The sequence below is a fragment of the Lepidothrix coronata genome, unplaced genomic scaffold (genome assembly GCF_001604755.1).
Source record: "Lepidothrix coronata isolate B3197 unplaced genomic scaffold, Lepidothrix_coronata-1.0 Scaffold8, whole genome shotgun sequence".
NCBI classification, from domain to species: Eukaryota; Metazoa; Chordata; class Aves; order Passeriformes; family Pipridae; genus Lepidothrix; species Lepidothrix coronata.
This window is the reverse complement of record NW_016690188.1, coordinates 3906903-3934005: the sequence shown is the minus strand read 5'-3', so window position 1 is coordinate 3934005 and position 27103 is coordinate 3906903. Positions and strand designations below refer to the sequence as shown.

The window sequence follows — 27103 nt, the reverse complement described above, 5'->3', positions numbered from 1 at the left end:
TGAGGAAATTACTAGCAATGATGGAATTGGGGCACCAAGCTTGATTATCTGAAAAGTGATTTTCAGAGAAAAAGGTGGACCCATCTGCTCTGACTTGTGACTTCTAAAGGATGAGGCAGTTATTTAAGGAGTGGCAAAATATGGGTTATTCTAGAATACATTTTAGATTCATCTGCCTTCTTTGGGATGTCAGTATGAGAAATCCCTTTTCTCTCTGCTGACTAGAAGGTGGACAGGACAGTTGAAAGGAAAGCTCCTACTCTTTCACTTTAAGAATTTTCAAGAAAAATATTTCCTTTTCAAGAAAAAAAAAATGTCCCCTCAGCCTTTTCTGGCTGGGTTCACAGTGTACAGTTGTTCTTGAAAGCACTGACTGGTCTGTCTCTTGTGTTGGACTGAGCAGGTCCTGTGGAGTGTCAGGGAAAGGAGGAGGGTCAGCAGCTGGGGCTGTGTGACTACACTGACCAGCAAGTCCCAACAGACAGGCCCTCTGCTTCCCCACTAAGTAGATTTGGAGGCTGGTGCTGGTCTTGGAGCATCCCAAGCTACTAGGTGGGATGATGCCTGACTTCAAGAGCCCTGGGGATGGGATAAATGACTGCAGCAGCCCTATAGCAGAGGCTGTGAGGGCTGTGCTCCCTCCCATTTGGTCACAGTGCCCTTGCCCCTCTCTGCCTCATGGTTGCAGTGCTGTTTTTTCCTATTAGATATAAGGCTGATCTAAAATTCAGGGGCATAAATTATGATCCAGGGCCCCAGTTCAACAAATCCTCATGAGTCAAGATCAGGGGTGACTCCTGCCAACCCTTGCAGTCATTTTCAAAAGCAAATCCTGGCCTTTTTCTGGCAGAAGGAACTCCAAAGTGTTATTAAAGCACTCGCTGATCTTTCTTTTCCCTCCTCCTGCTTCTTTATTTACTCTGTCAAGATAGCTTTCCTGACAAAGACAGCACAGCAGCTGGACTTGATTATTTCCTTAACTTATGCAAACCCTGGGGCTTATGAGAAGGAAGGTGGGCAGCATGCGAGGTTTTAATATACATTTACCAGAAGTTAATGAACAAGCACAGAACCTTGAGGGCACACAGCAATGTTGTCTTTAATTTTATTAAATATTTATGCAGCTCTTTTCTTCTCCTGGGCAAAGTACAGCTCCTCCTGAATATTTTTAATTATCAAGTCCCTGCCAGGCATTTTTGACTGTGCAGGTCGGACCCACTGAGAATGATTAAATTGAATGTTGAGAGAAAGAGCATTAGGGAATCTCCAAACCTTTTAAAGTAGCTTGCAGAATTTTTGTCCTCCAAAAAAGGAACAGTAGCAGTCTGGGTCACTGGGGACATAGCACAATTTTGTCTCATCAAAGAACTTCCTAGAGACTTTTTGTTGGCAGTTCAGACTCTGAATGGGGAAGGATAAAACTCAGATTGTCCTAAAGGGCACAGAGATGTTTCAAGATAGTGGCTTCTGCAGTGTCTTTGTTTTCACTGAGGTTTAGTGTGTTGGCATTTGTTAACTTGCTTCAGGCAAAAATCCAGGATCTCTTTTTATTTGCCCTTTGAATCCAGACTATCAATAAAGGCTATGCATAGAAACCTGATCCAGAGCCTATTAAAAGTTATGGAAAGCTTTGGATTAATCCTATTGCTTCATCATTGTATTGGCACACAAAGACAGCTGTAAAAAGAAGTTTTGCATGTGGTTGTGTACACTTCCCCTCTTAGGTGGTCCAAAGAACCATCAATACCCTAGATTGCCTTCCCTATGTGACACAATACCATGTAATCCTTAGGCTACCATGTTGGCTGTGTTGTTTTAGTTCAGCATTAGAAAAACATCAGTGGTATTTTTCTCTCAGGCAAGTCATAGCTCAGTCAGAGAGCAGGGAGGTCATTAACATACATAAATATACATACCGTGGCTAGTTGTTCAGGAAATGCTCCTAGTGTTTTATGTTCCTAGCCACTTCGTTGGGAAAAAGTGAAAAATTAGAATTAGTCTGGTTTGTTCTAAAAGCAAAGACTGCAAAAAGCAAGCAAACCGAAAGAACCCGAAAGTGAAATTTAAATTAGAGATTAATAGGAAAAGAAATTAACAATACAATTTTCTTTCTTAATCTCCGTCCATGTTTGGTTGTCAGATGAAATGCAAATCCTTCAGTGCTCTGCAAGGTAAGTAGTTCTGGTGTTGTCAGATGTCATAGGCCTTCCGTGAATCATGTTCCTGCCTCTCAAACTAGTCCAGTACTTTGTTTCTGGATGAGCCCAATCCATGATGTCACGCCATCCAGCAGAAAACCACCAACACACACGCGCTTTGGGGATGTCACCTAAAACTCTGAGCTAAATCCAGTAAATGGGTACAGTGATGCACTCCTGACTTGTCTCCGTAGTGACTATGGGTATGAGAGGCACAGCAACAACCAGTGTATCCCAGCCTTCTGGTTCAGCCCATCCTCCCTGTCCAAGGATTGCAGCATTGGTCAGAACTACTGGAACAGCACTGGGTAAGTGAGTCTTGCAGTCCGTCTGGTTTTGGTGACTTTGCAGTACACAAAGAGAATCTGGATGGTTCTTCTTTCTCTGCATCCCATCTGGCTCTTTTCCAGTCATATTCATGAGGTAGTGTTTGCAGCAGCATCTGTACAGAACACTGCCTCATTCCTCAGGGACAGGGAGAAACATGTTAACATATGTGATGTGTAGATATTGCATTGCTATCAAGTGATGTGTGATCCCTGGAGTCTAGACTTGGAGCTCCCCTTTGCTGCAAAATTAAAACATGAGTCAAGAAGGTCTGAGAGACAGCTGAACATTTAAAGGTACAGGTTCGAGGTATTTCACACTGGTTTTTATTGAAGCTCTTACTATGTTACAGCTCCTATTTGTATCAGCTTCTAGGAAGGCTTATATGAGCAATTTTTAGCCTCTTTTTTTCCTTTGCCATTTTCACTTTGTATATACAATGCCTTGCATTTCAGGCAAGCTGTATGTGCTGATTTCTCCTGGTTTTATCCAGAACAGATGGCAAATGTTGGTTTATTACGGTAGTATCACTTTGCAAATGTTATTCTATCATGCAGGAGATGTTGTGAAACACTTGTTGCACTGACTTGTTGCAAAACTGTTGGGGTTTGTGTCTTCCTAACCAATCTTGTATTTTTACTGTGAAATTGATAGAAAGGGTTAATCCCCCTCATCAACACTGGGAATAGCCAAGTGCCTTGCTTCTTAGCTAACCTCTTCCAAGAAGAGCTAAGAGAAGAAAACTATTCCTTGAATTGTTTTAAAATTGAACTGGACAAAGCCCTTGGTAGATAATTTCAAGTGCCTTCTAGCACAGTAGAGGCAGACAAAATGTAATAAAAAGCATAATTAAAAAGTTGGGATGCAGGGTGCAATCTTGCAGGCATAAGGAGTTGGAGGAGTTCTCTGCCTTTTAGCAGGGCACAGTGATTCACCTCCACAATGTGTCTTTTCTCAGTGATGCTGCTGAGAATCTCTGGAGAACATTGGATTGTGATTGGTTTGGCTTTCTCCCATTTAATAAAACGTTGGGTTTTGATTCTTCCTTTCAGTGAGGGAATCATACAGGCAGTAAGCCTTTTAAAAAAACACATGCATAAATGAGGAGAAACAAAAAAACCACAAAGGAACATTTCTATCCACTGTCTGAGCCCAATCTCCTTTTTTGACTGTTCCCTAGGTACCGAAGGATTGTGTCTAACAACTGCACAGATGGCTTGAGAGAGAAGTACATGGCCAAGATGGAGAAGTGCCCTGGAAAAGCACCTCGGGGACTGCACATCCTCACTACTGATGGAAAGCTGGTCATGGAGCAGGGACACAATGCCACCTTCATCATCCTTATGGAAGAGGTGTGTTAGTGGTCTCAGCAAACTTTTCTCTGCGTGGCAGGACTAGCATTCTTTTCCTTCACTTTTCAGGTTGCTGAGAGGAAAATAGCAATCAAGTGGGATTATGAAATGGTCAACAGTCCTGAGATTTATGATAATTAATAGAAAAGCGTGAAACATACAAGCAAATCATCAAGCTGGTGTGTGGCTGGTTATCTTGTCTATCAGGGGTGATGAAGTCAATACTAAAGAAAGAAAGATCTGGACAAAAATTTGTTTCCCCACTAGCCTCTTGCTGCTTCCAGTGAACTGCAGATTATGGCGTTTGTGAGGCTGAAATGGTGTTTCTATGCTTAATAATTCTGTGTTTGAGATTCAAAGCTTTAGCTGAGTCTGAACATTTTCAGACTCATAGGGAACAGTGAGGGACATCGTTGTTTTGCAGTAGGAATTGAGCCTCCTCAAAGCACCCTCCCAGCCCATATCTATTGTATTTATTTATTGGTATGGTTCCCTCTGTAGCCAACAGCAGCATAAATGATACCAGGCCATGCTGCTGCCCAAAGCATCAAAATATTGAGGCACTTCTGGTGGTCTCTCTGAGTCACGTAATTGTCTGTTTGGCAAATACAGATGGTGTGGCCTGTGTCACCAAGGTTTGTGACTCAGGTTTGGAGAGCTAAAGCAGGCACTTAGTATGTGTTCAGACTGATAGGAGGCTTTTTCAAATGATCTTATGCTACTTCTGGCCTGTGATTTGATTTGGTGTTTAGGGATATATGTGACTACACCACAAAAAAATTCTACTGAGTTTGCAGCCGATGCACTCCTCTGCTGGCTTCTGACTGCCCATGGAAGGTGGTGTTGGAGGTCCAATAGTGATCTTACCACAGTGGATTGTGTTGCATCTGTTTTCTGGTTAAATGAAAGAGTCCAGTCACAGCCTCACTTCTAACATCCTTAGGTGCCTCAGGAGGGGCAGCCAGGGACTGAGGAGCACAAGTATATTTTGTCATCTACTCTGGCCTGTGTACATAATTTTGGGACAGTAGCTGGAGAAAGCTAGGCAGACCACCCACAGACAGACAAAGAGAGACAGATGCACACTCACGCTAAATCAAATTCTTATACAGTAACTAAGTGTTTCACTGGGACCACGTTAAACTGACAGGGCCTCTTTACATACTTCCTCAGAGATTCATGCATGCTCTGCTTTTATACAAAGGGGATTTCTTGTCTACTTGGCTGATTCTTTTATATTCTGCAGACTTAACATGGTAAGATGATTCGTATAGACACTATGAGTGGGAGTTCATAAAAGAACAGATATAATCTAAAAATTAGGAATCTAGTAGTAATTTATTAAGGAAATCAAGCGGAACTGTGGTGTACAAAGAATGATAAACAGATGGGGAATAAGGCAGCAGTCAAGGTACCTGTAGAGTGGAGTCTACAATACTTTAGAGAGTGAAGAGGCAGCTGAATAAATATGTGAGGGCATTCACTCTATGTCCTTAGTTGAAAAATAACAATAGTTGGAAAAATATTTCATTGAAATGATTATTTTTCTAAGGGAAGAGGATCTTCAAGAACATGTCTTTGTAGGTGAACAGCTTATTCCACAGAAAGATGTGTTGCCTTTTGAATTTGTTTCTTAAAAAATAGACATTTCAAGACGAAAATAAAAGGAACACTTAGATTTTGGACAAAAGTATTCCAGTCTTTTAGTGTGAACCTGAGAAGAATTGTCATCAAAGGATTCCTTGGTAGCTGGAAGAAAAAATTTCTGCAGAAGTCTTAATTATTACCTACCTTGCTGTCATACAGATTCATTCCTGAATTCCTCCACCTTCTCTGGTCAGTCTGTTTATTAACTGGTTGTTTGTTTTGTACCTATGTTTAAACTGACTTTCTGAGCCAGCCTGACAAGCCCTCCTATGGATACATCTGTGTGCTCTTCATTCAGCCTTCCAACTGTTTCAGACTAACCCTAACAAGTTCTTCCCTACCTTCTACTACACACCCTCAATATATTGATGTGACTGACCATAATGCTGTCAATGGTAAATGAAGACTTCATCATAGTTAATCAAAATCTGAATTTCTCAGGATTTACAGAATTAACTTTAGTACTACTGTTCATAGCAGTATTCAGAATACGCGTGTGGCAATGACTATGAACAAAGAAATGCAGAATGACTGATGGTTTTGCTGTGCTTTTAGAAATATGGGACTGGACTGTGATTTGGACTGTGTATACATGTGAAGGAACATAAGTAGATAAGAACCTTTTTAGACTTTTTTTTTAATCTGAGTTTGGGTTTGATCATGAAGAAACAATAGACTGCCAAATTGCTGTTGTATGAAGTTGTGTTCTTGACCAGATCTATGAATCTATTTTTGCACCTGATCTTGCCATGCATCCTCAGCTTCCTTCTGAACAGTACATAAACTCCTCTGAGGGTTAATGGTTGTTTATGTGGCAGCTCCAGTTACTGAAGTGTTCTGCTCCCTTATCTGCTTTTTATGTCACCCCATAGTTTCCCTCTTTCAGTCATTACAAGGGGATGACAAGGCTTTGTAGCAAGGTTGTAGTTGCAAGTGAGCTGAGAAGGCAAGCAATGACCAGCACTGAGCAAGTATTGAAGTTCTGTACATCTGTTAAAGGATTGCTGAACTATGTTTACAGAAAGAGATAGCCACATCATACAATTATAGGATAGTTTGGTTTGGAACACACCTTAAAGGTTGTCTAGTTCCAACCCCCTTGCCATGGGAAGAGATGCCACTCACTTGACCATGTTTCTCTGAGCCCCATCCAGCCTGGCCTGGAATACCTCCAAAGATGGAACACCCACAACTTCTCTGGTCAGCCTGTTCCGGCGCCTCACCATCCTCACAGTAAAGAATTTCTTCCCAATATCTAATCTAAACCATGTCATATTTTTATGTAAAAAGTTTGAGAGCTTCGTTAGAAAAGAACCAAAATGCCTCATGTAGATACTCTCTCCTCACCCCTTCCCCAGCCATATGTTAGATAAAATACAGCCCTCCTGAAATCAGTGAGAGTTTGGCTCCTAACTTCAGAAAGCCAAAATTTCAACCTATACCTACAGTTCTTGTGTGTTCTGACTTTAGAGTTTTTGTCACTTCACTAATGTGGCTTCCAGGCAGGAAAACTTTTCCAGGCTAGTCTTGATGGTGATATGACTTTGAAGGGCTGTTCTATGGCAATACTCCTCTCCACCCGTTTCACTACCGTTTGTCTGCTCACTGATTGAAGTAAGCAGAGCTCCAATCTTTATGACAGCCCCTACCTCATTCCCTTGCAGTAGTTTATGAGACTTAAAGCAATAAAATGTGCCTTTTGAATATATATGGAGAGCAATGATTTTTTTCCATTTGAAATGCCTCCATTTCGATTTTAATCTATATCCATAAACTCCAGAATATCTGATATGATTGTGTGGGACTAGCATGCTTGTTTTAGTATTTTGTATACTGGATACAGATGTATTGAAAGAAGAAAGAAAACATAATTAGTGTGATAGGCAGGCTTTACGTTGAAGACCCAATTCATAACTGGATGGGAAGATCATCAGCTACTGCTTAGTCACAAAAAATCTGTTCCTGCTTCTCTACTTGAAACCTTCTTATTTCGGATAGAATCATATTGAAGAAGCAAGGAGAAAATAGAAAAGAGCAAGGGAGATGAGTTGCTGTGATTGGTGCAAGAGATTTCAGCCTGAGGTCATCGGTTATGAATCCAGCCCAGATCACATTTTTATCCTCTGTTCAGTGTCTTCCATATGAGATGAACTTGCAGTCTTAATACATTCCCTTGAGAAATGATTTTGAAAGGTTTAACAAGCTATGGGAGTCTTTCTATCAAATACCTGAATATCCCAAGAGTGTCATTTTGCTCCTGCTAGAGGATTTTTTTAGTGACTTAAAAACCTCTCTGTCTAAAGAATGTTATTGACTACTCAATATTATAGATAGGATTTAGTGTCCCTACCGCTCTAGTCCTCCATGTATTCTTTTCAGTTTATACTGGATTTTTAATGTCCTAGAAGGGCAGAGTTGAAAAGGGTGCCCTGATCAACTCAGTAGCCAAAACTCCCCTGACTCTTGTGGAATGTGAATGATGGAGCAAGGAAGGAGAGTGATCTAACATATATAATCAAATATCCATATTTCAGAAACTACATGCAATAATCCTGATTATATGGGTTTGTATCTGAAGACCCCTAGTATAGACTCAAAGCAAATTCACATCTGAAAAATACCCTTCCTGCACACTGATTTGTTAATGCAGGTATAGTCTATGAGGAGGATGAAGTCTGTGGGGGCTGCTGTGGTCCTGATCACCTTCACAGGGGACCTGCTTCATTGTGGTCTGTGTTCTTGTGGGTTTCATTGTGGGTTTCCATTCAAAGGGCAAGGTCAGATGCACTTTCAGGACAGGGACAAGTAGCAGAACATAGCATCCTGCTTGTGTCAGTATAGCAGTTGCCACTTCTACAGGCTGATGGCAGTTACCAGTTAGACAGCAGCTCCCATGAGTCAGTCTGGAGTCAGTGGAAGGCAAGAACTGGAACCCCTTGCCTTTAATGAATGTTTCTGTCTCCACGTGTGCCTTTGTTGTGCACCTTTGGTCTGAATTGCTGACCATGTGGGACAGAACAGCTCGACAGCTATTTAATCCTGATTTAAGGACCTCTTTTTCCATGTCCTGGTGTGGTAAGAAGTCATAAACCAAAATGGATCTGTGCTGTGTATGAATGTGTTCAGATCATATGAAAAATCTTTTATGAGTGTGACGTGGTCCTTTTCAGTGAGCCCAGTGGATTTAGGACCCTGCAGGATTTGAGCTGGCTGTGGAGGGATTGGAGGTTTGTCAGAATCGTCAGTGAGAGATAAGGTTGCTTCCCTTCCTTACATCAGTATGTGCTAAAACTGCACATTAGCTTTGATCCTGACCCTGTGTGTTTACAGCTATAATAGGCTTTATGAGATGGCTGTGAAATATTTCTGTATTCCCTATTTAAAAAAATGGTTACCTTAGGAGTAGGGATTTTTCAATTTTTTTCTTTAAACTTTTAATTTCATCCTCAATATATCTAGGGATCGGCTTCAGTTTGGGGTTAGGAACATCTCCAAAAGGTAGTGATATCTTCTTCGTCCATAGTGAATAAAGTGGAGACCTTTCATTAAAGGGACTTGTGACAATACATCTTATCTATATGCAGAAAGCTAAAGCTACAGAGATTTTATCTGAGTTCTAGTTTTTTTCAGTTTAGTGAAATCGCTGCAGTGGGCTTTAGCTCTGTTTAAATTAGCCTTGTTTAGTGTTACCATTAGTCAGCTGGGGGCAAGTATAAAGTAAGGCTCCAAGAAACTGAAATAACAGATACTTCTACAGTTCAACTACAGCAGTTTAAAGCATGAATTAAATTAAAATAGTGCAACTACTGCCTCTAGACAATACCTGCAGTGCTGGAATTTCTTGTCTGCTTTTCTCTCCTTCATTTAATAACTGTCATTGACAGTAATCCTAGAAGAGATTTTCTCATCATCTACTTCATTCTCCTGTGTATCTAGGCCCTGTCTTTGTGTTGACTGACATTAGACAGAAAAATCTGTCAGTCCTCAGTGTGAGACTCAACCTGTATAAATTCAGCCATCCTGAAGTTACATGTCTAGCTGAAACTAGTCTTCTAAACTCTCTATCATCAGGGTATAGGAATGGATATTTGCAGGGGATTCATGTTACCTGTCTCAGTTATTTTAGGATGGAGTGTTGGTCTTTTCTTTCTCTCTCTTTCACTGACTGTACAGGAAACCTGGAAAACTAGATAAGGCTAGACTCAGTGACTAGGTTCTATGTCTTTGGAATGTATGGGGGAGCCACTTCAACCATTGTCCTGTCTCCAGAGTGTTCCCAATGCTCCCATGTTCACATGGGAATTGCTCTCCCGTTAACATCTAACCTACCACCAGCATAGTGTCTCCCATCTCACTGCTTCTGATGAGGGACTTGTTGGCAACCACCAATTCAAAAAAAGGCTGTGGAAAGCCCTGACCACTCCAGTGACACTTAATCCCCCACCATGCCTTGTATTACAGGATTCAAACATATGTGCACATTGAACACTTTATATGTGCACATTGAACACTCTGCCCTCCCCAAATCTTTAAACCCAGGATGGAGGGTAACATCTCTTTATAGGTGTAAATGATCAGTTATTCTAAGCATTGCTTGTATATAATTACCAGTTGCTGACTAGAGTCTGGCCACTTTGGTAAATGACAGAACAAAGCTAGGCTTTTTCGGAAAAGTTACAAGTTTATGTATGTGCTAATGAAATGGAACAGAGAAGTAGGATGCAGAGTAATATAAATCCCTCTTTTCAACCCAGTTTCCTAATTAAGCCTTCTCTGTTGCAGGGTGATCTCCAAAGGACTAACATTCAGCTTGATTTTGGAGACGGCATTGCTGTATCCTATGCTAATTTCAGCCCTGTTGAGGATGGCATCCGACATGTGTATAAGAATGCTGGAATCTTCCAGGTGACAGCATATGCAGAGAACAGCCTGGGCTCTGACACTGCTGTCCTCTTCCTGCATGTGGTCTGTAAGTACTTCCACCTGCTGGATTCCTTGGGTGAAATCTGACTTCACTGAAAATCCCTGCAACTTCAGTGGCGCCTAAGTATACCTGCAAAACCACATACACATGCAGCTCATGCTCTTCTGAAGTCTTGGCCTTTTAGGCACTCTTCTAGATAGTAAAATAAATTATTGAATTGAGATAAAGGGAAGGTTTTTTTTTTTAAACACAAGTATATTTACAGTCTTCAGAGATACAGAAAAAAGTTTCTTGGTCTTCCTGAAAGGTTCAGAGACCAAGCAGCATATGAAACAAAGTCTAAATGAGTATTCTCAAAATGTGTCTAATTCCAAGAGGTTTAGATTAAACTACTAAAATTTGATTCATTTATTCAGGATTTTTGAGTTTACAGTGCTTATTAAATGAAATAAAAGATTATGCTGAGCATGTTTCCTGGGATATGAACGTGCCGAGGGCTAATGGGCTGCTTTTCATATTTCATGAGTTTGCCATGCATCCCTGATGTTTCCGTCCTGTTTGGTAAATCAGTGCAATTTCCCTCCAGTTGACACATGAGCAAACTCAAATACAACCAACTTCTCAAAGCCACAGGAGAAAGCAGAGGGTATGGAATTCAGGATGAAACAGGAACAACCCTGTTCTTTGTCCTGCTCTCAGACTATCAGATCTTCTGGGCAGAGAATGCCATCTGGTTTTACCCCTAATGGTGTTCACAGCCATTTCTGTCTTCTCTCTTTACCTGTTAGAATGTCCCCTAGCCTATCTTTTACTTGAGCTTTCCTGCTGGAAGGTAGCAAGTTAGAAATTTCTAAAACTCAAGAACTTTTTCTCCTTTTTACATTCGAGCTCCCTGTGTGAAGGAATAAATGTTCCTTGAAGCTTTTATTATGCCCATAATTCCCTCAAAGTCAATCATGGTTGCACTTAACAACCTGTTATTAGAGCATTAACTGTTTTTACCTTCACCTTGGGCCATTAGCTGACAAAAGTGATGGTTACTTGGTAATAACAACCAGATTTGTATGGATTGTCTGATTTTTCTCATAGGAACTACTTTTTCATGGTGAGGATTTTAAAGCAGAATGCAACAAAGGACAGTTCCTTGGCCTGGTTGTGCTACTCCACTGTTTTCTTCATCAGCTACTCAGATCTCTCCTTTGACTTTTATAGTGTTCTTAGCCAGCTTATCCTTATCTCTAGGGAAATATTTTGCAAACTCTTACATTCATGCTAATGCTGAAATAAGATGACTTTTAATTTAGTTTGATGTACCAGTCAATATAGGACGTTTGACCTTGAAGCTCAAACGTACAGACAAAAATGCCTGTGAATCATTCTTATTATATGATCTGTCTGGTACTGAAATCCTCTGCTGGAAAATAAAAAAAAAAAAATGAAAAGAGAAAAAAGCTCCTCGGCCTCAAGTAACATTAGTTTTCTACCTTGCAACTTTATTAGTCAACTTTTCAGCTTTCTGGAATCTGCTGTCAAGCTGCTTATCTTGACATTTAAAGGAAGCAGAGATACTATTGTTTTTTCTCTTACATTCACTGTCACAAACTATTTGGGGAACCTGCTATTCTTGAGCACCCAAAGTACTTTCTATGATCAGAGTTCAGGAGTGACTTGGTGGTAGACACCCCCTGGGAAAAGGGGGGAAAAAAAAGATCAAATTTTAAGGAGTCAAAAGCAACAATAGTGTCCCATTGTGCTTGGAACTGTATGTTCTGGTGGTAAAAGAACAGCTTTTGCTATCCAAAATCTTTGTAATCCAAGTAGATGGAGAAGTGATTAATGTCCCCATTTCATGCTTGAAGAGCTGAGAGGTAACACAAGAAGATATTCTCAGTTAAAAATCACCAAAGTTTCTGCTTCCCAGAATGAATGTCTTAGAAAAACATGTCTTTCTTATTTCATCCCTTCCATCTCACAGGGATAGTCTGTCAGTTTTTAAGGTGTTTTAAAGGTACTACTCAGAAGGTAGCACTGTCTGATGGACAGCAGTTATCAGCTGAAATTCAGTACCAGCAAAAACAAAAGATTAAATGAGAACTAGAACAATGGAGATAGTAAAAGATTTAAACAAACTATCAAACAAAACCTCAGTATTTTTTACTCCTGTTGTTTTTTCTAGAGAGGCATTGTCTTAATTCTGGACTTCATTCATTGGGTTTACTGTGGGTGTTTGCATTTATTAGATAGAACTTTGCATTGGTACTTTGTTATTTTTTTAAATCTTTCAGAAACAAGTGCTTCTGAAAGTTAAATGCTTTGGTACACAAATGCATATTTCTTTCAAGTAGTTCATGACTTTTTGCTAGTGGTAACTGACTCCCCAAACACTTCCCAAAGTCAGCCAAAGTCAAAAACATACCAAGGATTTCTAAAAATCATAAATCTTTCTTTTGGAGACCTTTTAAAAAACTGCCAGGGGTATTTAATCAAGTCATAAATGCCTCTTATATAACCAGATTTAAGCCATCTTGGCTAAAATGATTTCCCCACAAATCTTAGTAGCTCAGTGGCTATATTTTCTTTCTCTCTTGTGTCCTATCCCTCTCGCGTTCAATAGAAAATTCCCTATTTAGTGCAAAGCCAGATCATTGTTATTCCACAAAATGCATTTTAAAGAATTCTTCTATACACAGTGCTGACCCTGTCTGAAATCAGCACTCTGGAAAATGTGCATTTCTGGCTACTCTAGAATTAAGAGGAAACAAAAAATAAGATTTAGTGTTTATTAATCTATCTTTTTCCATTGCTTATTGACTGCTGAAATTCTCTTTTATTGCTAAACGAGAGTCTTGCTACTGACACAGAACATGTGATTCATTTAAAGACTCTTGCTGTTCATAACTGTGCAGGGAAGATTTAACTCAAAGGCTCAAATAATGAACTCTCTCTTCCCACAGGTCCAGTGGAGCACGTCCATCTGAGTGTTCCCTTTGTTGCCATCAGAAATAAGGATGTCAACATTACTGCTGTAGTTTGGCCCAGCCAGGCAGGCACACTTACCTACTTCTGGTGGTTTGGCAACAGCACCAAGGTACAGATACCCTTCGGTTTATTTTCACTTCCCAAGCTTGTCCCACCAGACAGGGAACTCTCTCAGCCCTAATAAAAACTTCTCATCTTTGCTTGTTTTGTATTTTAGTTTTTTCCTTGTCTAAAAAGGGTTGTCATTATCTGAACTTCAACCTTTGTGAATTTATTGCCTCCTGTATTGTGTTGTTCTTAGGAGTCATTACTTTTTTACACCTGGTTGTTATCAGCCCTACTGAGCTCCGGAGACCACTGTTATTACCAATGTTCACTTGCAACTTAACTGAACTATATACCACTCTATATGGAATAATACTGGCTTTCAACACATTGTTTTAAAACTACTGGTGTTCAAATAACCATGGGGGTTTCCATAATGTACCAGTATGCAGTATATAATGCTGGATTCCAACGCAGTACTTTAAAGCTCTTGGTGTTCAAATAAACAGTTGCATCTAGAATTTCATGCTAGAAGAGTCTAGCTTGAATGAACTGTTTGGGTCGATCCATGACTATTGTTCACAGTCTGGAATGTATTAGAGAGGGAGATGCGATTTCTTTGTAGCAAATTTTCAAAAGATGGGCACAAATGTATCAAAAAAAGCCTTTTTATCAATAGTTAAAGTAAGTGAAACTACAAGTTAATGCCATGTTTCAAATGGAGAGAGCAGGATTGCTTATTAGCTACAATTTTTATTTTAGGCTTTAGGAGTGAGACAGGCACTATTCTCTATTCTTACAGTCTTGAACTGTATAGATGAAAATTTTGCAATGTAGTATCTGCTGTTATTTACAAAAGCAGTTCAAGTCACATCATTGTCTACATTTGCAATTGAAGGTGTACTCTGAGGTGAGATCACAGCAGAAAGAAACGAGGATTTTACATGAAATATGGAACTTGAGATAAAAAATAGCAGGCAAACAAGTATTTTGTTTTCTCTTTGACAAAGCTGCTTGAGTTTTAACCTCTTACCCTAGGTACAAACATTAGCGGGGGGGGGAACAGGAAAGGCTGAGTTTATGGAGATTTTACATCAAGTTAGGAAGCTTACTGTAAGAACTTGATTATTTTTGTGGGAGCGTAATTGAGGCACTGGAAGAGCTCAGGAACAAAAACCTCTTACTGTAACTTGGCAAGTTGCTGTACCCTAGCCGAGCTATGGCAACCACATCTAGTCCATGACAAGTACCAGGTAATTCCACATAGTTTATACTGCACTGAAACAGAGGGATGCAAAATCACATTACAGTTCAGATATTTTTGGCTCAGTGCTCACACACAATCAGCCATCAAACTAAATCTGAAACAATTTAGGTACTGGTAACTTGCTCATCTGCTTAAGCCTTCCAGTGTATGCAGGCATCAGACTTTTCCTTCCATTGTTTTAGTCCTTAATATAGAAGATGATTGTGACTAGGGCCTTAAGAAAGATTTTTTGTAATGGAAAGTAATTTGAAAAAGGTAGAGGAAAGTAGTGGTGTTTACTGCTGAAGATTTCTGTGCAGTTCTCATGGTGCTTGCACCTGGATTGCAAATATGATCTGTTTTGTCTTCTAGCTTAAATTTCAGACCATAGGCAACAGAGTACAAACAGATATGGGTGTGTTTGGGATAGACATTTTGGACATAGCTGTACATGGAGTAGCTGGCATGATTGCACACATTGCTGAAATATGGAATAGTAAACATGATGCCAATTACCTGTGGCCAAATCTAAGATTCTTTCCAAAGCATTAACTCCAGCTACCTCATCAAATGTACTTCAACTCTGAGAGAAGTATGGCAAAGGATATAGACATAACAGTATCAGCCACCCTTTTTTTCAAAACAACAGTCTGCACCACATCCAAATTCCTTCTGGGATGTTTTATGTGCGTGTCAGATTCTTCTCTGTGCCCACTCATGAATAAACTCTGGTGTTCTATGCAGAAGTGGAAAACGGGGACACTGATTTGTGTGTGAATTAAAGGATGAGGTATGTAATATTGTGCATAGTGACTGGCATTGTTAGATGATATATTCTAGTTCCATGCTGAGGGATTGCAGCTGCTTTTCCTATTCAGCCCACAGCAATCCCAGACAGAACTGGATGTGTCTTGTGTCACTGTGCAGTCTCACTCTCTGTGCTCCTGCACTGGTGAATTCTGTCTTAGACTCAAGTGCTCTGGCTGAGGCTCTTCTACTGCTCTCCCCACCCTGCTGGAACTCTTCTACTGTGCTGATTTTTGCAGTATGCTCAAAGGCCAATTTGCTTGGATTAACACAGGTCCAGTTTAATGTATCCAGCTGTCTAATAGGTTTGAGCAAATGAACCTTAAACTACTTAATTTAATTTGGAGTTAGCATCTAGGTCTTGGTGCTTGAATTAAAATTAAGGAGTTGGCTGAATGTTAAAACTCCATGATGGAGGTGAAATCATCCATGATAATGGAATGTACAGCATACACACATACCAAAAGGAAAAATTGTAATTTTAAAGGCCAGATTGCTTCCTCTTATCTGCCTTTGCACAGAGCCACAACCTGTAACCTCCAGGAAGATTGCTAATATCAATATCACTGCAGTTTGATACAGGCCCATTGGGCTTGTCCAGGATCCACGTATATCTAAGTAAATGTTGGCCAGGCCTTTAGGGCTGGTACAAGCTGGAGCCCTTGGTCTGAGTCCCATGTGTTCAGACTTTTTGTTTTTTTACTGCTTTTTCATCTCATAGATGAGGGAGTGAAAAGAAGGTGGCATTCTACAAAGAGAGAAACGTGTTTGCCAGTCTGGCCTATGCTGGTGGAAATTTTGATTTGGCTTTGAAAATGGCATATATGACTACTGTTGTGAAGTGCAGTCAGGTTGTCAGTCTGATAGGATAAAGCAAGAGAGCTGGAAGGTGAATGTTTAGAGGTTTTCCTCTGGAAACAAACTGGCAGTGTAGTGAAGGGACAATAGCAATGGTACAATGGCTTTATCTGTTCTCTTAGATCTCTGTGTGCAATTAGTATAACTATTCCCATTTTAATGGTTTAATCTAAACTAAGAGTTTTGTCTGGAGACCATCTGTCAAATCAGTGGCACTGTGAGAGTTGGCCCTTTGATTTTCAATTGTGGTGGGTTGACCCTGTCTGGACATCAAGTGCCCACCAAAGCCTCTCTATCACTGCCCTCCTCAAGTGGACAGGAGACATAAAATATAAAAAAAATCAGGTCACAATAAGGACAGGGAGTGATCACTGATTACTGTAATGGGCAAAACAGCCTTGACTTGGGGAGATTAGTGTAATTTATTACCAATTAAATCAAAGTAGGATAATAAGAAATAAAACCAAATCCTAAAACCCCTTCCCCCATCCCTTCCTTCTTCCTGGGTTCACCTTCACTCCTGAATTCTCTACCTCCTCTCTCCCCAGCAGTGCAGGGAGGCAGGGAATAGGGGCTGTGGTCAATTCATTACCCATTGTCTCTACTGCTCCTTCATTCTCAGGGGGAGGACTCCTCACATTCTTCCCCTGCTTATGGGAGGGAGTTCGTCCCGTGGGAGACAGCTTTCCATGAATTTCTCAAATGTGGGCCCTTCCCATGGGCTGCAGTTCTTCATGAACTGCAGTTCTTCAGGTACTGCTCCAGCATGGGTCCCTTCCACAGACACATTCAGTCAGCATTGTCAGCAGGAATTATGCTGTGCTTTCAGCCTGGTTAGCACAGTTTGCCAGCTTATGGTTGAAGCTGGCTTACAGGTTCAAAGCATGGACAGGGCAATGCTGGATGTCCTCACTCTGACCTGAGCAGTGTTGCTTTGTGATAAATAAATGGATTTATTCTCATAAAAGCAGAGACTGGCCCTGAATCTGAACAATATGGATTGTTTGAAGAAGCATCTGCATATTAGGTTTATTTTCAATTTGAGCTTGTGTTTCGGGCAGCTGATATAGCAACTGTGCTGGGTGAATGTGTGTGTGTGTCTGTGTGTGTATCTATGTGTGTACAACATTGCATTCTGCAGCAGTAACTCTGCAATTGCCAACTGTGTTCTATCAAGAAGTCTACAGTATAATGGGTTGCAGTTCAGTGGAAGAATATTTCGGGAAGCGTTCGCTGAAGTGAGAGAAACCTCTGCCTATGCGACACTTCTCACAGGGTTGTGTTTGAGCCATGTTTATTCCTTGGCAGGATATGCAAGCTTGTAGCACCATGCCTGTACCAGGGAGGAAGGATGTTGTTACCTGGTAGATTAAAGTGCACATTGTGATCCTGAGTTAATCTCACCCTGATTTTGATATTGCCATCTTTGTTTGCTTCTTACAGCCCCTCATCACCTTGGAGAGCAGCATCTCGTACATGTTCACTGTGGAGGGGACGAACACTGTAACTGTGCAAGTTGCTGGAGGCAACACCCTCATCCAAGACACCAAGGAGATCGCAGTGCATGGTACCCTCAGCTTTTCAGAGTTGTGTCTTAGGGGGTTGAAGCACAGATGGACAGACACTGCTGATCCAAAATGAACTCTGGGAACTAATAAGTGTCTGGAGGAACCTCTGGAGACAAACCTCTGATGACAAAGATGTGTCATGATGACAGAATACAGAAGTGAATAGGGTGTGGCAGCTAGCCAAATTTGTAAACTCAGCAATAGTAAGGTGGCTGGTGTCTCCTTTGCCTGTTGGTCTGTCTGTACACCCAGACAGGCAACTCCCAAAAATAAAAAACACTTGGAGCTGCAATCAGACTGCCTTCCTTCAGCTTCCCAGCTGTGGAAAGAAATAGTCATAGTTCACCGTTAAGGTGGTCTGAATGCACCTGGTGTCTCTCTCTATCAGTGATTGTATAAATGACAGGAGTCTGGAGGGGTCTGGAAAAGAGGGGACAGAAATGGCTGTTGTTGCTATCTCTGCCCATCTTCCGTGTCACAGCTGGAGGTCTGAGTGAGCCCATGGGATTTCCCTGTGGGTAATGTTTGGTACGTTCTTGCTGTATCTGCATTCCATGGGCTCCAAAAAACACCATTTGGCCAACCACAGAGGTTACCCTGTTTGGGGCTTGATAAATCCTGAGTGAAAGGGCTATCTCAGCAGCTCTGGCCAGGACTTTGAGATTTCTCCAGAGAATAATTTCCACCCTGGGTCAGTCTTCATTTTCCTTATCCAGTTAGTCGCATACAACATTTGAGGACAAGCTTTTCTTTGGATAGCAAGTTTTAGTGAGAGACCTGGGCTTCAAATAACTTGGTTTGATTTGAAGTCCAGCACTGTGTAGTTGAACTATGTGTGTCTTGTTTCAGTAATTAAATACATATAAATGTGCCGCTGTATTCTCAGACTTAGCAACCAGCTAAATAGATATTTATTGATTGTCTGACCATAAAATAAAATGGGTTTTAATAATTTGTTAATATGATTCAATAATACCCAAACTTGCTATTAGCAAGTATTAGTAACTTGATGATTTTGAGCATTGCAAACGCAGTGCTTACTTTTGGGAAATTTCCATCTTTCTACTAGTTTCTGGAATAAACCTGAATCAGGCATATCCAAGAGGGATCCCCACAGGTGATCTCAATCTTTTGTCCCAGTATGTCCCAGAGAGTGTTCTCCTGACTCTGTTTTTAAACACCTTGGAAGAAATTTTGCCATTCTATTTAAAAGATCCAAATCTTTTGGCTTTAATGCAAAGAGAAATTGACCCAGTTGAAATGTCCAAATAGTCCTATGCAGTGCTGTGCTGTAGAATGACCTGGTCTAGGGAAGGAGTCCTTCCAATCCCCCAGTCGGGTGATCAATTCAAATCTGAGTACATAAATGAGTGACACGTTTAGTAAACATGCACTTTGCTAAATTTGTACCCTCATGTCCTATGTCAAGTGATTATGGCTCTAGGCAGGAAGGTATGGATTTCTGGTGCTATCAGTGGAGGAGATTTATCCAGGATTTTCTCAAATTGAGATTAACAGAGAAGAATTTGCTCAAAAAATAAATTGGACATGGTACTGAGGGGTCAAAAGTAGATTTTATATATCAGGCTCTGGGATAAACCTTCAGAACTTGAGAGAGGTTCCCTGCTTTCTTTGGTGCTTGTTTTATTTAAAAAGATACTGCACTATCTAGACAGAAAGAACAGATCTTGCAAAAGATGCCAAATAAATGCTGTGCTGGCACATCCCTGCTATTCTGTGGATTTCCTCATTTATACTCTGGCTGGTTTATCTTGATCTAAAACTAGTGCCTTCTTACAAATGATTAACGGTACTTATTTGAAGAGCCTGGAGATCAGTTGCTTCAAGGTGAGGCACAGCACATCTCCAGAAACATAAAGGAGAGTCTTCTGCCCTGATAACTTAAATCTGAGCTTGATTCCTGTCCTGGATCTGTGCCTTCCACTGGCCCAAATCCATTGTGCACAGCTGTCATAAGGACTCCAGGCTTGGTGTCTGGTGACACCAGAGGGGAGAGTTGGAATTGGAAAAAAAAATAAAATTGTTCTTTATTTGAAGTCTAGGAAGTTTTTCTTCTTCCCAGCAATCAGTCAATTAGGAAGCAATTTCCAAGTGTTTTGTGAATAGCCATTGCTTGATTAGCCAGTCATTAGCACCACTGTGTTCTGCTTTGTTGGGATATTAACCACTCATGGCTTCCCTCCAGGAGAGCAAACAGATAATATGCTTTTGAAAACATTACTTACAGCAAGTGTTTGCTCTGCAGACCACAATGCATACAATTATACAGACCTTCCAAATTTCAGCCAGGTGCTGCCTTATTTTCTGGTCAACTTCCTTGCAAGCAGAATCTGACAAAGCTGAGTGGCAAAATTGCAAAGCTCAGAGGCATCATGAAGGGAAGACATCTCCTCACCTCTCTCATTCTTGCTTCTGTTTCTTTGGGGAAAGCCAGAGGCTGGCATTATGGCAAAATGTCCTTTTTAAGAACCATTATAAGAATTTGTTCCTTACAAGCTTTCCGTCCTGCTTAGTGTTAGCCAGCCTTTTTCTTCCTTCAGCCTTTTCTCTCTCTTGCTTTAAGATAATTATGGTCTTCCTGTTGTCTTCTGTATCCTTATCTGTACCCTGAACACTGCCCATTTAATTTTATTCCAGAGTATTTCCAATCTCAGCTCCTTTCATTTTCTCCCAACTTGGACTACCATAACCCTGACATCCCTGAATGGAGACAAGACATTGGGAAAGTCATCAAGAGAGCACTGGTACAGGTGAGCATTTGTTTCCTTGTGTCTACTAATATTGACTAGGTGGTTAAAACATGCACTTTTTTGACATACTAGCTTAAAAGAACGGGAAAGGACAGCAGTAATGAAGCTATCATTAAAAATCAATAAAAAGCTTCTTAGTGTGCTGGATCTTTTTACAGAGGCAAATTATATTGGTAATTTTGTGGAAATATTACAATTACTTTTATTAATATTTCTGTGGTACTTTTTAGCTTTTAATATCCCTGATGATTTTGCAAATTCTTGATTGTCATTATTTTTATCTTGACAAATTGATATGACAGTATCTACTGTTTTCTACTCCAAATATTTGGTTAGTGTTACTGCATGTTGTTAAACAGCTGATCTACCTTATCCCAGAAGACAGGCATTGTAGTAGGCTGGATGCATGAGGAAGATATTTTTATCTCTTCCTGATACTCAGTCAGGAGTTCCACATGCAGCTACGTGTAGCAACTGAACATTTTAGAGCTCTACTCCCTTTCCAACTGGGACAAAAAAAAAAGAATTCAGAGTGAAAATAAACTTACCTTTAAAATACAGGATAAAGAGAGACTTCTGTGGGTAGGAAGAATACTGAATCCTCCTTTGGGATTAATTAGAATATGTAAATTAGTACTCATATTCTTGCAGGAAAGGGGACAGAATAATTTATGATATCAAATAGTCAGGGACTTTGGTTTTGTATGAAATCAGGAGATAGATTTAGACAAGCTTTTGTGGGTTTTGCATCCTGCCAAAAATGTATCTTGCTTTTTTTTCTTCAGCTACAGCTGTTCTTAGAAATGGAGGCTGATTATTTTTACTGGGAAAGTACAAACCTGCTCAGCTTTTCTCATCTGCAGCCCACTCAAAATTCACAGTTTATAAGATTTCCTACATTGTTTTTTCATCCTGAGAAAACACTAAGTTAATTTTTTTAAACTGTTGTTCCCTTTTACTGTATTCAGAGTCAAGCTTGCAGGAAAAAAAGAGATTAATTAGGTTGTAACTATGAAGGGTTACAGAGAACAGTAGAAATCTTGTAGAAGTGCTTGCTTGTGTATCCCACCGGGAATGGTATGCCCTGCTAATATATTTCAGCTCATGAATGAGGCCATGGAGCTCGAGGTGGGATAGGACCAAAGGGCTAATTGACTTAACCTCAGGTAGCTGAGCATTTCTGAGGGAGGGGAGGCTTCCTGCCCTATGGAGGATGCACAGCTTGGATTTGAGGAGAGAGGGCAGCAGCCTTGGTGGGCAGGTCGTGCTGAAGGCAATTGTGAGCGTCAGGTACTCTTGGTTCAGTAGACTGAGCAGCCCCTTGCACAGCCCTCCTGATCAGCCACAGTAGTAAAAAATCTCCCACTGTGGACATGGTTATTCATGTATGGCAAATATGGATCCCCACAACCTGATAATATAAAGTGATTGCAGGCAATTTTCTTCATATGTCCTTGTTAGTTGCACACTCACCAGTGGTCACTCTGAGACACTCTCTGGATCTGAGTTTGGGTCATTCTTTTGTAGCAAGAACTGTATGGAAAATTCAGACCTGGAGGCACTCTGTGTCTGGACTTTGGGTTGAGATCTTTGGGTCTAGGGATGTTGTCAAGCCTACATTTACTTCTAGAAAGGAAGCAGAGTGGATATTTAGCAGAACTTCAATTTCTGACCCACTAAATGGGCAGACCGGCTCCTTAGGACCGTAACACCTACACTGGAATGGGCAAATAAAAATTTAACGGCAGCACCATTTCTGGTAGTGAATAGAAATATGACTAACAAAATAGCAGCTAGAGCCCTCCTTTTTGCTTTTCTTTTACTTTTTTTTAGGTGACTGGTATCCCTGATGAACAGGTCTTGGTAGCTTTGTTTCCTGGACTACCTACTTCTGCTGAACTGTTCATACTGCCTCATAAAAACACAACAGAGAGGAGGAAAAGCAGTGAGGCTGATCTAGAGCAAGTAAGGAAAGAAGAATTAATGGAACATTTATTCCTGTCGTATCATTTGCAGATGGGCTCCTTAAGTTGTGCAGCATTGGAAATACTTACAATAAGTGTGGTGGAAACGGATGCGTCTGGGACTGTGGTGCTATAGTTTATGGCATTAAAGAAAATTGTTTTCAGAGGAAAAACAGGATTTCTAATACCTCACTGAAATATGTCACAGTCTACCACTAGAAGAAATTCTTACTAAATCAGTGGTGTGTCCTTATTACGGTAGTTATGGCCAAAGGAACCTTGAATATGTACTCCCTCTACTCCCTGGAGGAATGCTAATAGACAGAGGCCAAAGCAGCAAGATAATATACTGAGGTTTACTAAAAATAAATCAGGCTCTTCAGCTCATATATCACAGGAACAAGACCTCTTTTTTTTTTTTTTTTCTGCAGCAGCGAATGTCCTGTGCAAACTATATTTGGAAGTTACAATATCCATCCATTTAGATAAATAGGTAATTACGGTGATGAATAGCAACAGTGATATGCAGGCAAGGAAAGAGCTAGGAACAACAGCATTAGTCTGCTGAAGCTTTCATGTTAGAATTACCAAGTGATTAAATCAAGTCTACAAAGGCAAAGGAGTGAAGTACTGCTGCTGGAAAGGCTGCTTAGCTCTAGCTAGTGTTCTTGTATGCAGCATTTTTACAGTGCTGCATACAAGCTATGCAGCAGCGTGCAAGCTATGGGTAAGCCCAGTGCCACATAACTCTTGGAAGACTAAGTTTTCTGTGATCAAATATTAAATAATTCAGAGGACTACTGAATTCAGTGGAAGTTCTTATCACCCACTGAGTAAAGTCAGTTCCTGCAGAGTAGTACTTTTGTCCTAGAAAGTTAGCAAAGCTGGCCTCTCAAATTTATGGTGTTCAGAGTGCAGAAGAGATGCACTGAATTGGGAAGGTTTGAAAGATTTTTTGGAGAAGGTGTTCTGGGAGTCATGTCTATCCTGTTCAGTAGGACCTGTCAGTACTAGAACTCCATCTGAACAAGCTATTGTGTAAATATTTCATATATCAGTCTTATGCTGACACCTCAGTTAGGTTTCTGACTAAGTGGGCATGAGGCCTGAAGCTCTAGTGCTCTAATTTTATTTGACAGTCTACTCAGTTGTACCTTGGCACCTGTTGTTGGCTTCTGCTTGAGGAGCTCTGCCCTGGAGAGTAGGTTATCAAGACTACTCAGTAGCTGTGCCCTGTCTATGAGAACTACTCTATGGAGATCAGGAATTAACAAACTCAGGTTCCAGTGTGACATGCCAAGTGTGTGCTCTGGGGCGACCAAATAAATACGTCATAGCAGGGTTGCTGATATCCCAGCTCAGCAACTCCAGTAAATTACAGTCTAAGGCTGCTTTTCTAAATGATGGAGAAATATGGCAAATTTTCCACTAATCTTAAAAACTGGATTGTCTCATCTCTCCAACAGCCTATTTAAATAGAAGCTATATGAGAGGATCAATATGAATAAAGAAGTGTAAGTTGGGACTAACTTAGTTCCATTATCCACCAATAAAAGGCCAATAGGTCAGTGATTGCCAAATGCATTTGATCAAACTCACAGGATATTGTCGAGGGTAAAAAGATCCTTAGTTATTTTCCCTCCTCCTCTTGTAGCCTCCCCAGAAAAGAAAAAAAAATTTGCTAACCCTCTTCATTTGCTCCTCAGGAGAGATATAACAACATACTGTGTAAGTCTCAAAAGTCCTGTAAGGGAGACTTGCACACAATAACACTGAGTTTCACATAGAGCACATATACATCTTTCCACTTCCTCAGTCCTTCCTGAAAGCACTAAGAGAAATTAGCCACCTTTCTAGGCTTATGTGCATTCCTGAATGTTCTCCAGACTTTGCTATCTTCTATATTGTAACTATTGTACCTCTTCTTATTTCTTCAGGTGGTAGAAATCCTTTTTAATGCTCTCAACCAGAACCTGGTCCAGTTTGAACTGAAGCCTGGTGTTGAAGTCGTTGTGTATGTCACTCAGTTAACATTAGGTGAGTGTGTAGTCAAATGCCTAGCTGTGGTTCTCTTGAGGCTTCAGACAACTCCAGGACAACCAGTTTACATCAGAGCACTCAGAGTTTGGTATGTGCTACTGGGACACATAGGACTCATCATATCGAGGCATTGTGGTAGAAGTAGGAAGTGTTAAAAACAATCCATCAGGGGCATCTTCATGCTCCAGTTTGTACAAGTATAAAAAGTACCTTGTAAGAGTTCCCTATGGTTTAATCAACCAGTGCATTGGTGTTTTTCAAGTGTTTTAGAAAACCAGGTGAATGGTGTTCTATAAAGCTCTCGTTGGGCACATGTGGAATTCAGGGGAGATATTGCTAACTTACATGGATATTGGATCAAATCCTCATTGCAAAGGGCTTGTTACAATTATTACTAGCTAAAACCTTTAAAGTGGCAAAGTACTCATGAAAGGAAGATCTAGGCCTCTTACAGGGAATATGTGCCTGAATACTGACTTCTACAAATTGGAATTTATTTAAATTTCAACCTATCTTCATTTTTGGACAGAGTAACCAACAGTCACTTTAAGCTCTGTCACCCCCTTTGCTTTAAACTACCCTGATGTGAAGCTCTCAGCTATTGGTGAGACAGTCATTGTTACAAAGAAGGTGATGGATTTAATTTTGCCCTTGCTTTTTATGACTGCCCTTGCAATTGTCTGCAATGTGGGATCTTGTGCAAGTACCATTGCTGATAGCCTCTCTGAAAGACTGGGATTCTTATTCCACAGTAATACACTTCAGCTTCTTTTTATGGGAGGCTCTGAGAGAGCCAAGAACTGGGGTAAATCAAAGCTCGTGACTTTCCCTACAGGTAATATCTTTTTACCTTCACTCTGTAACACTGTTTGGGGATGAGAGTCAGATGTTAACAGGAGTAGGATGGAATTATTTAATTTGAAAAACTGGGAGTGGGATACAAATGTCTGCAGTCTCCAGGTGGCTCGAATTCTCCAGAATTTGGATTTATTCTAGCAAGACATCACATTTAACATATATTGCACAACTATTATTGCACCCCCTCCGGTGTGGGTACTGTATCTGTTTCATGACCATTCTCATAGTATTTTGCCTTGGATGAAGTGACACTCTTTTCCATAAAACAGTCAGAAGTATAAGTAGCAGAATATTGGCAGGATCAGATTGTTAGGTGTGGAAATTTGGCAACAAAATCAGAAGTGACTATATTTGCATGACTTTGTTCCCATCTTCAGGGTGACAGAAAAAGAATAGAGAATAGTAAAACACCAAAACCAAATATTTATGCAGAATGAGAAACACTCAGCTGCTACTTATAATCATTTGTGCCTCATTAGAGACTTCTCATCAGACACTTGATTCTCAGCACAGTGCTCAGGCCATTAAGATGGTGTGCTCTGATGAGCTGTGGGAATAGCTGCATAAACAAGGTATGGGAATATACTGTATTTAAACCACCGAAAATGTCAAGGATTGATGGATCAAATCTCCAGAATGTTATAATGTATTGTGTGCTTGGGTCCAGGATTATTGCTTGGGCTCCTCCACATTATGAAAACTGACTCGATTTAAAAGTCTCTAAGGTCCAATACCAGGATGAGCCTTGAGGCTTCTCACAAGACTGTCACATGTGAGACAGACATACGTCCTTGGAAGATGGGAGTCATACTGTTCATTGATGCTCTGAAGTAGCTTCTGCAAAGGGGAATACACATGCATTAAGACACGCTTCATAAAATTCATTTTCACTCCAGTCCCTGGAAAAGCCTGAAAAGAAATAGCCCAGACTGTTAACACAGGAGTGATCAGGCATTCAACTAAGCATGTCTTGCTGTGCCTTTTCACTCAGAGATGTTAGACTGCACTGTCTTGAAAAGGGGGCTTGACTTTTGAAGGACAAGAGAGTCAATTTGTTTCCTACTGATTGGTTTTTCCAAAAACAGCGTGCACCATGCACAGATGATAAAGCAGATGTGACAAAGACAGAGTTGAGCTCAAGTCTCTGGTAGTTAATATGTTCCCTTGTAAATCATGAAAATATAATGCTCTGCTTTTCGTCCTGCAGCACCCCTTGTTGATTCCAGCTCGGGTCACAGCAGTTCTGCGATGCTGATGTTGCTGTCTGTGGTGTTTGTAGGCTTGGCTGTTTTTTTAATCTACAAATTCAAGAGGTAAGTTGAAAAACTTTGGGATGGGAGAAGGAGACACTGAGTGGTTTATAGAAAAACTAGGCAGAGCTGTGCCTGAACTGCAAACGTAGAGCAAATTATGCTGGCCTGAGACTTAGACCAGTATAGTTCCCTATTTCTACAAGAGAAAACCATCTACTGCCCTTTGACCACAAACTCAGTGTTCCAAAAGCTCATCAAGAGCTCAG

The 27103-nt window shown here is 40.6% G+C and overlaps 1 protein-coding gene across 2 annotated transcripts in view; it reads left to right on the top strand.

Annotated features, from left to right (window-relative positions):
• Positions 1 to 27103, top strand: part of SORCS3 (sortilin related VPS10 domain containing receptor 3) — a 296555-nt gene that overhangs the window by 250973 nt on the left and 18479 nt on the right. For both annotated transcript variants that reach the window (XR_001873022.1, XM_017804150.1), the window contains exons 17-25: positions 2393 to 2506; positions 3706 to 3877; positions 10307 to 10493; positions 13403 to 13536; positions 17827 to 17950; positions 20610 to 20722; positions 22556 to 22687; positions 24624 to 24723; positions 26792 to 26897. Coding sequence is in view for 1 of the 2 variants with exons in the window: in XM_017804150.1 (XP_017659639.1) it covers positions 2393 to 2506; positions 3706 to 3877; positions 10307 to 10493; positions 13403 to 13536; positions 17827 to 17950; positions 20610 to 20722; positions 22556 to 22687; positions 24624 to 24723; positions 26792 to 26897 (1182 nt within the window). In the remaining variant the exon portion in view is untranslated. The remainder of the gene's footprint in view (positions 1 to 2392; positions 2507 to 3705; positions 3878 to 10306; positions 10494 to 13402; positions 13537 to 17826; positions 17951 to 20609; positions 20723 to 22555; positions 22688 to 24623; positions 24724 to 26791; positions 26898 to 27103) is intronic.